General features: G+C 45.2%; 1 protein-coding gene across 4 annotated transcripts in view; it reads left to right on the forward strand.

The window, feature by feature from the left end:
- The window catches only part of LOC125040871 (muscarinic acetylcholine receptor DM1-like), a 90861-nt gene that overhangs the window by 50093 nt on the left and 30768 nt on the right, over positions 1 to 10000 (forward strand). For all 4 annotated transcript variants that reach the window (XM_047635641.1, XM_047635643.1, XM_047635644.1 and 1 more), the window contains exons 7-8: positions 2295 to 2429; positions 5737 to 5943. In XM_047635641.1, coding sequence (XP_047491597.1) covers positions 2295 to 2429; positions 5737 to 5943 — 342 coding nt within the window. The remainder of the gene's footprint in view (positions 1 to 2294; positions 2430 to 5736; positions 5944 to 10000) is intronic.

The following is a 10000-nucleotide window of genomic DNA, read 5'->3' on the forward strand; positions in this document are numbered from 1 at the left end:
CCCCTGCGCCAAACCCGGGGTACAAAACCCTTTTTGGATTTTTTTTTTTTTTTCCTTTTCTCGTCTCTTTCGGCCCCTTCCCCTTTTGATTTTTTTTTTTTTTTTTTTTTTCCCCTTTTCCCCGTCCTTTTTCCCCCCCCAAACCCTTTTAATTTTTTTTTTTTTTTTTTTCCCCCCCGCCCCCCCCCTTTCCCCCCCCTTTTGCCTCTCGGTCCCTTTACAGTCCCCCCCCTTTTACCCCTTCCCGGGTTTTTTATGGGGTTTGTATCTCTTCTCCCCCTCCTTTTTTTTTTCTCTTTCCCTTTTCTCTCTCTCTTTCCCTCTCTCTTTTTCTCCTTTACTCTCTCTCCCCCTCTCTCCCCTTCTCCCCTCTCCCCTCCTCTCTCCCCATCCTCTTCTCCCCCTCTCCCTTCCCCCCTCTCCTTTTCTTCCTTAAAAACTTCCCTTTCTTCCCCCCTCTCTCCCTCTCTCTCCTCTTCTTCCCTTTTCTCTCTCCCTCTCTCCCTCCTCTCCTCCCGTCCCCCTCTCTCTCCTCTCACTCCTCTCTCTCCCCCTCTCTCTCCCCTCTCTCCTTTCTTGCCCTTTTCTCTCCCCCTCTCTCTCTCTCTCTCTCTCCTCTCCGCTCTCCCCTCCCCTCTCCTCTCTTTTCTCTCTCCCCTCCCTTTTCTCTCTCTCTCTTACCCTTCCCTTCTCCCCTCCCCCTCTCTATCTCTCTCTCTCCCCCCTCCCCCCTCTCTCTCTCTCTCTCTCTCTTTCCCTCTCTCTCTCTCTCTCTTCCCTCTCTCTCTCTCTCTCTCTCTCTCTCTCTCTCTCTCTCTCTCTCTCTCTCTCTCTCTCTCTCTCTCTCTCTCTCTATCTCTCTCTCTCTCTCTCTCTCTCTCTCTCTCTCTCTCTCGCTCTCTCTCTCTCTCTCTCTCTTATTTGCCCTTCTCTCTCTCTCTCTCTCTCTCTCTCTCTCTCTCTCTCTCTCTCTCTCTCTCTCTCTCTCTCTCTCTCTCTCTCTCTCTCTCTCTCTCTCTCTTACTTGCCCTTCCACCTTATACGTCTGACAGCCTTTACCTTCTCCACTCTTGAGCACTCCCCCCCCCTCCCCCCTCCCCCCACCTCCTTTACGGGTCTCTCTGACAGCCTCCCACACTCTCTCTCCTTACCTGGCTGTCCCTTACATTTTCCCCTCAAAGATAGCCATCCCTTGTCACACGTGTCTGACATCTGTTGCCATTTCCCCTCCAACAGAGTTTCATTCCCGTGTCAAACAGTTAATTTTCCCCACCTCCTGGTTAGCTTTCTCACCTTCCCCGTGGTTTGGTGGTTTCCTTAGCCCTGGTCTCTCTAAGAGCTCGTCTATTACTCTTTTCCCCTTTCTGGTAGCCTCTCCGGTCACCCTTACTCTAATCAGATATAACTAATCAGCTAATCAACCACCCTAATCATGCTTCCTAATCATCTACCCTAATTAACTGCCCCTAATCAGCTGACACCAAAACCAATCCTTTCTTTCACACGCTGTATATCACACTTCCTTCCTTTTGGTATGATTTTTACTGTCACTCTCACTCTCCCTTTCTTATCCTCACTTTCCCCCTCCCCTCTTACTCTCCCTCTTCCTCTCTCCTCCTCACTTTCCCCCCTCCTCTCTCACTTTCCTTCTCTCTCTCCTCCTCACTTCCCGCTCCCCTATCACTTTCCCTTACTTTTTTTCTCCCCCCCCCTCCGTCCCCTCCTCACTCTGTCCCTCTCCCCGCCCCGAGACTCTTTTCTCCCTCCGCCCCCCTCACTCTCCCCTCTCCCCCCCCCCCCCCTCTTTCTGCCCTCCAAGCCATTTCCTTTCCTTTATACACCTCTTCTCTTTTCCTTCTCCCTCCGTCCCCTGCTATTTTATTTATATTTCTCTTCTCCACTCCTCCTCCTTTCCCCTCACCTCCCTCTGTCCCTCTTTCCTCCCTCCACCCTGCACCTCCTTCTCCCCTTCCCTCTCTTTCTCTCGTTTCCCTTCGCCCCTCTCCCCTCTCCCCTCTCCCCTCTCTCATCTCCCCTCCCTCTTACCCTCTCACCACCCCTCCATCCTACCATCCCTCTTCCCTCCTTCTCCACCCTTCCCCTTCCCTCTCCCCTCCTCTATCCGTCTCTCCTTTCCCTTCCATCTCCACCCTTCCCTCATTCCCGCCCTCGTTCTCTCCCCTCCCAACCCACCCCTCCCTCTCTCCTTCCCTCTCCCCTCCCTCCATCGCCCTCCTTCCCCCTCTTTTCTCCCCTCAGTCGCTAACTCGCCCCGTCGTTTTCTCTCCCCTCAGCGTGACACGACCCCTCACGTACCGGGCCAAGCGGACGACCCGACGCGCGGCTGTCATGATCGGGTCAGCCTGGATCATATCTCTCATCCTGTGGCCGCCTTGGATCTACTCGTGGCCACATATCGAAGGCCGGAGGTGGGTGGTCGTACTTGCTTGGTGTTGGTGGGTGGTCCTATATTGTTTGGTGATGGCGGGGACTCGTACCTATCTATTGGTACGGGTGGTTGTGCTCATCTGTTGCTGGTGGGAGGTTATGCTTATCTATTTGGTGGGTTGGTCGTCTTCATCTTCTGCTGGTGGGTGGTCGTGCTTATCTATTGGTGGGTTGGTCGTCTTCATCTTCTGCTGGTGGGTGGTCGTGCTTATCTATTGGTGGGTTGGTCGTCTTCATCTTCTGCTGGTGGGTGGTCGTAGTTATCTATTGGTGGGTGTGGTCGTGCTAAGGTGTTGCTGGTGGGTGGTTATCTGTTTTAGTTGGTGGTCGTGTGATTCTGTTGCTCGTGAGTGGCTGTACTATCGGTAGAAGTGGTCGTACTTATCTACCGGCGAGGTAGATAAGTACGACCAGTAAGAGACATGTTTATCTCTTGCAGGTGGCTAGTTGTGTTTATCTATTTCTAATTAGTGCTTGTGTCTATTCCCGGTGGGTGGTCGTGATTATTGATTGACGGTGGGTGATCGGCGTGCGATGGGTGGTCGTACTTATCTCCTTTCGTGGGTGGTCGTGTTTATCTTTTGATAATGGGTGGTCGTATTTATCTATTGCTGGTGGAGGGTTGTTCATCTATGTCTGGTGGGTGGTCGTGTTTATCTATTGCCGAATGGTGGTCGTGTGTATATTTTTACGTGTTTGATAAGTGGTCGTAATTAGCTGTCAGTGGGCGTGGTCGTCCTTGCCTATTTCTGAAGGTCGAGTTTGTCTATTGATATTTATTGAACAGTTTTGTTGTATTTTCAGCATTATTCTTTCTCTTTCTCTCTCTCTCTCTCTCTCTCTCTCTCTCTCTCTCTCTCTCTCTCCCTCTCTCTCTCCCTCTCTCTCTCTCTCTTACTCTTCCTTCTCTCTCTCTCTTACTCTTCCTTCTCTCTCTCTCTCTCTCTCTCTCTCTCTCTCTCTCTCTCTCTCTCTCTCTCTCTCTCTCTCTCTCTCTCTCTCATTCTTACTCTTCACTTTTTCCTCTCTCTCTCTCTCTATCTATCTATCTATCTATCTATCTATCTATCTATCTATCTCTATCTCTCTCTCTCTCTCTCTCTCTCTCTCTCTCTCTCTCTCTCTCTCTCTCTCTCTTTCTATCTATCTATCTCTCTCTCTCTCTCTCTCTCTCTCTCTCTCTCTCTCTCTCTCTCTCTCTCTCTCTCTCTCTCTATCTCTCTTTCTCTCTCTCTCTCTCTCTCTCTCTCTCTCTCTCTCTCTCTCTCTCTCTCTCTCTCTCTCTCTCTCTCTCTCTCTCTCTCTCTCTCTCTCTCTCTCTCTCTCTCTATCTCTCTCTCTCTCTCTCTCTCTCTCTCTCTCTCTCTCTATCTCTCTCTCTCTCTCTCTCTCTCTATCTCTCTCTCTCTCTCTCTCTCTCTCTCTTATGTGTCCGGAATTTAAGACAACCATAAAACACTCAGGCTAGTGATATTTTGATGGGTGTGCGCGACCTGCCCCTCTCAGTGAGGCAGCACTAACGCAGCCCTCAAATAAAAATTCCAATTTTTTTTTTTTTTTTTCAATTTTACTTTACATAAAATATTTCCTATTAGAAACGTAACGCAGCATCACGTAATGAAGTCATCGGAATGAAACGTTTGATTCCGGACATGTCACTCACAAAAACAGCTGATGTCACTCACAAAAACAACTGATGTCTGTTTTTTTTTTTTTTTTTTTTTTATCACTCGTCTAAAATTAAGAGTCGGAAATGTAGGAAATTATAAGGCCAAACAGCTTATTTTTTTCACTGCAGGAATATGGACTGGAAATATAACTATTAATCACATTTATATAAATTACCTTTGTCTCCCTTGATTAGCAGCATGATACAAAACATGGATTAAGTACTAAAGTTTATTTATTGAAAATGTGAAGCTAGATTCAAATAAATTCATAATATGAATTTTTCCCCACTCTCTAATCTCTCTTTAGAAAAAAAAAAAAAAAAAGATTTATCACAGTGCACTTGTATCTATCTCTATTACCAAAAAAATATATAAATATATAATATGATAATTCCAACAGCAAAAATAGAGAGAGAGAGAGAGAGAGAGAGAGAGAGAGAGAGAGAGAGAGAGAGAGAGAGAGAGTGAGAGAGAGAGAGAGAGAGAAAGAAGCTTATGAACATTCTCGCCATAACAGTGGAACTTTTGAACAAGTTATAATGTTTTTTCTCCTTCTTTACTCTCTCCTTGCTCTTCCGTTATTCCTTCCTTCCTGTTTCCCCTTTTCTTTTCTCTTTATCTCTGTACTTTTTTTCTTCCTATCTCCATTTTTCCTCTATTTCCCCAATTTCCTCCTCCTTCTCCCCTCCTCCTCTCTTCTCTCCTCCTCCCTCACTCCCCTTTCTATGTCCTTCACCCTCCGCCCCATTACCTCTTCTTCTCCCTTCCTGTTCCCTGCTTCCCCCTCTCTCTTCCTCCTCTTTATCACCTTTTCCCTATTCTTCCTCCCCCTCTATCTCCTCCCACACTCCCACTCTCCCCCTTTCGCTTCCCTCCCCCTTCCCTCCTTTCTCCTTTTCATCTCCCTCCCTCATTTTTCCCTTTTGCATCCTACCTCCTTCCCCCACTTTTCCTCTCTTCATTCCTTCCTTCCCCCTCCTCCACTTCCATTTCTCCCCCTCTCACCCCTCCTTCCCTGTTCCCCCTTCTCACCCCACCTCCTCCCTCCCCCTGCTCCCGCCCCCCTTCTCACCCCACCTCCTCCCTCCCACCGCCTCCCTTCTTCTCACCCCACCTCCTCCCTCCCCCTGCTCCCCCCCTTCTCACCCCACCTCCTCCATCCCCTCTTCCTCCTCTCCTCTCTCCTCCTCCCTCACTCCCCTTTCTACGTCCTTCACCCTCCCCCCTTCTCACCCCACCTCCCCCTCCCCCTACTCCCCCCCTTCTCACCCCACCTCCCTCACTCCCCTTTCTACGTCCTTCACCCTCCCCCCTCCTCTCCCCACCTCCTCCCTCCCCCTGCTCCCGCCCCCCTTCTCACCCCACCTCCTCCCTCCCACCGCCTCCCTTCTTCTCACCCCACCTCCCCCTCCCCCTACTCCCCCCCTTCTCACCCCACCTCCCTCACTCCCCTTTCTACGTCCTTCACCCTCCCCCCTTCTCACCCCACCTCCTCCCTCCCCCTGCTCCCGCCCCCCTTCTCACCCCACCTCCTCCCTCCCACCGCCTCCCTTCTTCTCACCCCACCTCCTCCCTCCCCCTGCCCCCCCATCTCACCCCACCTCCTCCCCACTCTCAGGACTGTCCCGGAGAACGAGTGTTACATCCAGTTCATCGAGACGAACGAGTACGTCACCTTCGGCACAGCCATCGCGGCCTTCTACCTGCCCGTGACGGTGATGTGCGGCCTCTACTGGCGCATCTGGAGGGAGACCGAGAAGCGGCAGAAGGACCTGACCAACCTGCAGGCGGTGAAGAAGGACCCGAGTAAGAGGTCCAACTCAAGGTGGGTGGCCTGGGGCGGGGGAAAGGGTTGGAGGGTGGGATGGGGTGGGGAGGGAAGTCGACGGTTGAGTCTCTGAGTGGATAGGGATAAAAATATTGGTTTTTATTTGCTTTTGCTTTATCTTTTTTTATTGTATGTCTTGACTATATGGTCCGGAGTATTTTTGTTTTTCCTTTCTTTCTTTCTTTCTTTCTTTGTCACATCTATCGTTTTTGTTTTGTTTTTTTTGTTACTGTTTTCTTTCCAGATTGTCGAGAAGTATCTTTGTTCGTTTATTTATTTCATCATTCCCGTGTATTATTATTATTATTATTATTTGTTAATACGTAAGCTACTCCCGTTTAGATTACTGAGGATATCAAAATGCTTGTAACCTATGAACAAAAGGATTGGGGCTTAGGAACGGGAAATATGTGCAGGTCATCGGCATTTCTACGATAGTTTCATCATTGCTTGTAATTTTGTGTAGCCTTGTATTTTTTTTTTTTTTTTTTTTGCGTTTGTTTGTCTCTTTCAAAACGTGTAGATTCTGTGTTTTGTTTTTTTGTTTTTTTGTTTTTATGTTATTTTATCTTTTTTCTGTGGAATGGTATATATTTTGAGAACAATTTCGCTTTTTGACTGCTTTTTGGTGTTGATCACCATTGCTATAAGAGCTTTTTATACACACATTTTGATGTTCAAATGAGCTTATTCGAAGCAGACATATGAAGCTTCGAGACAACCTGCTTTGATTAGCTTTTTCTTCTCTTTTTTCAAAGATGTTTTATGGTAATTTCTCTTTTACATATTAAGGATATTTTTCTTATATTTTTCTTCGGTTCGATTGCACCATATAGCCTGCAGAAAAAAATGTATTTTCTATGCAATATATAAATGTCTTTTGATTTTCTATGATATAGGATAACATTTACTGATTATATCCAAAAAATATATACGTTTATAAATGTAAATGCAATTGTAAGAAAGAAAAAAATAATAATTTGCCAGTTGATAACATAATCTTCAAGAACTGTTCAAGAATATGACAGAAGGTGATGATAACCATCATTAGAAAAAAAAAAGAATATACAATTATTAGATCCCCACATTTTGACCCTTATACCTCCTCTCCACAAAGCATACTTTTCCTTGGGCCACATTATCTTTCTTTACGAGCCTAAATGTATTATAACTAAGCATTTCAAAGACAGAAAAAAAACAATTAAAAATGTTTAGTTCACAGACAAACGAACTAACCATCTTCATAAAATATATGAGTCTCCCTGATGAAGACTTTCCCTGCTTGTAAGTAGATAGATGAAGAAAACAAAAACAGATAAAATAATATTTAAAAAAAACAATAATAAAAAAAACAACACAAGGTAAGCAATATTCTGCCATAGCAAAGTTCAAAACGATACTTATATACTTCACATCTTTTTCTTCGATTTTTTTTTTTCCTCCATTTAAATCCATTTTTCCCCCCCTGACATTGCTGGATTTTTTTCGAGGTCTCAGCATAGGTGTTGACATGCGGGGTTTACCAGCAGCTCATGTCAACTCACGGCCGTCACGCCTACCGAGATTATCCGCTGAAAGTACGAGTGTGGGAGTGGAGTAGATTTCCCTGCGTTAGGGCGCCTCCACGGTCGTCTGTCTGCTTGTACATTTGGCTAGATATTTATCTGTGTGTCTGTTTGTTTCTTTATGGGTCCGTTTTGTCTGTTCGTCTCTGTCTTTCTGTCTGTGAGTCTGTCTGTCTCTGTTTCTCTGTTTGTCTGTTTGTCTCTGTCTCTCTCTGTCTCTCTCTCTCTCTCTCTCTCTCTCTCTCTCTCTCTCTCTCTCTCTCTCTATCTATCTATCTATCTATCTATCTCTCTCTCTCTTTCTCTCTCTCTCTCTCTCTCTCTCTCTCTCTCTCTCTCTCTCTCTCTCTCTCTCTCTCTCTCTCTCTTTCTCTCTTCTAACAACCTCTGGTATACTAAAATTGGATAAGGTCTCTGTGTGTGTGTGTGTGTGTGTTGTGTGTGTGTGTGTGTGTGTGTGTGTGTGTGTGTGTGTGTGTGTGTGTGTGTGTGTGTGTGCGTGCGTGTGTGCGTGATGCGCGTGTGTAGAAACACCTCACCAGCAATGTCAAATCCAAGGGTTCAAGATCTGAACACACGAGGAATCCCCCACAGGAGACAAAATAATTGAACGCGTAAATCGAGCGCGGCGATTTAGAAGAAAGACGACAGGGATATCTGGCGGTTTCGGGTAAAAGCATCTCTTTGACTGGTTTTCGTCTCTGATTACTAAGAACAGAGGAAGTGAAATACGCTCGTAATGGCGACAGAATGAAAGAAAATGATAGAGTTTCCCCTTGTAACGGGTTTGGATGATTAACATAATATTTTCTACGGTAATTGAGTTATGTTGTATGTAGTATTTTGGATATTTTCGATCACTTTTCAATGCAGAAAACTGATTGTATGTATTTATTTAAATCATTAACTGTATCCGTTTAATTCACTTCAAACGACGCCAAAGAGGAAAGTATCTGACCGTGTAATGCATAACATTTAGGAATTTCCGAGCACTTCGTTATGTAGAAAACAATTTGTATCTGTCTATTTTAATTATTATTCGTAGCAATTTAATTCATTTCAGACACCACCAAACAGGAAAGTTCTTTGACAACACATGTAAAGCGAATTCCATAATTAGTAATGCAAGCACTGTAGTGCAAAAAAAAAAAAAAAAAAAAAAAAAAAAAAAAAAAAAAACATGTATATATACACATCACAATACAGCCACTTCATAGATCGGATTTTCGTAAAGTTTCTAATATATTACATGGTGAGATATAATACACAAAACCTGTACATTATAGACCAAAAAAACAAAAATCAGAATTACATTAGTTACATAAAAATGACTTGTGCTCCGTTGCTGTCCAAACGTAAACTATACAATTACACTCTTCATTTAAGATGTTGTTTAAAACGCTATTTCGCAAGGGTATTTGTTTTCTTCAAGCCAGTGATTGGCCCGTCCTTCTCCTCTCTCCTTCCATTCTCCTCTTTGCTTTCTTCCTTCCTTCCTTCGAGCCGTTATCGATCCTTTTCAACTTCAGTTAACTCTATTTGGAACAGCTGCGCCTTTGTTTGGTAAAGAAACACAGCCGAGCTTTACGTTAATGATCGAATTGGCAAAGTCATTTGGTATTCTGTTCCCAACCGCAATTTTAGTTCCTGTCTTATTTCGTCCGGTCATGGATTCCTATTCCTTATTCAGGGATTTTTGAATTCCAAAAACACGCGGAAATACACTAACCAAACACCCAATTCTCAAACCTACTTGAGACAGGGCAAGGACCTCCGACCCGCTTTCACTCCCTCCCTTACAGAAATCAGGAGGAAAGTGAGTACAAAAGCATAAGAACGTCTCTTTCTCTACACCATCAGCTCCTCCCGCAGAAATTAAAGTTGCTGATCCCCTTCCACGCTCCCGAAGAAGCGAGGAGCAAGCCCCGGATGTGACGTCGCGCGCTCATTGGTCAGTTTGAAGTCGGCGTTCGTTAAGAGAGAGATCTTAAATATCTCTCCTTCGGAATGACCGAATTGCTTAGTTATTTTCCCTCTATTCACTCTTGGGAGAACTGTCTGGAATTGTCGGTTTATATATGTTACTGCAGATGGTGTTGGCAGTGCGTTAAGATAATTTGATTACAAATAATTAAATCACCATTGGTAAAGGAATTATGCTATGCTACCGTGGCCTCTCTGTGACCTGGCTCCATACACTGCCATCACAGCTGTGGCGCTACTGCTGTCCGTACGACCGCAGCTGTTATGAACATTGATGGTGTAATTCCTTTTGATTTGAACACTGCGCTGTTTGTGGTTATTACCTCTGCGCCATTTCATTGCAGTTGTTGACAAATTGACTTTGTTTTTGAAGTACATACGGCGATTGTGATGACGGTGTTGGGTTCGACATTAGCGGAAATAACGACGATATTATTTCACAACAGCATTTTCATAAAAAATGTGGCCAGTGTAACCGTATTGGTATCAGTTTGCGTGGGGAAATT

The sequence above is a fragment of the Penaeus chinensis genome, chromosome 29, assembly GCF_019202785.1.
Source record: "Penaeus chinensis breed Huanghai No. 1 chromosome 29, ASM1920278v2, whole genome shotgun sequence".
In the NCBI taxonomy this organism is placed as follows: Eukaryota; Metazoa; Arthropoda; class Malacostraca; order Decapoda; family Penaeidae; genus Penaeus; species Penaeus chinensis.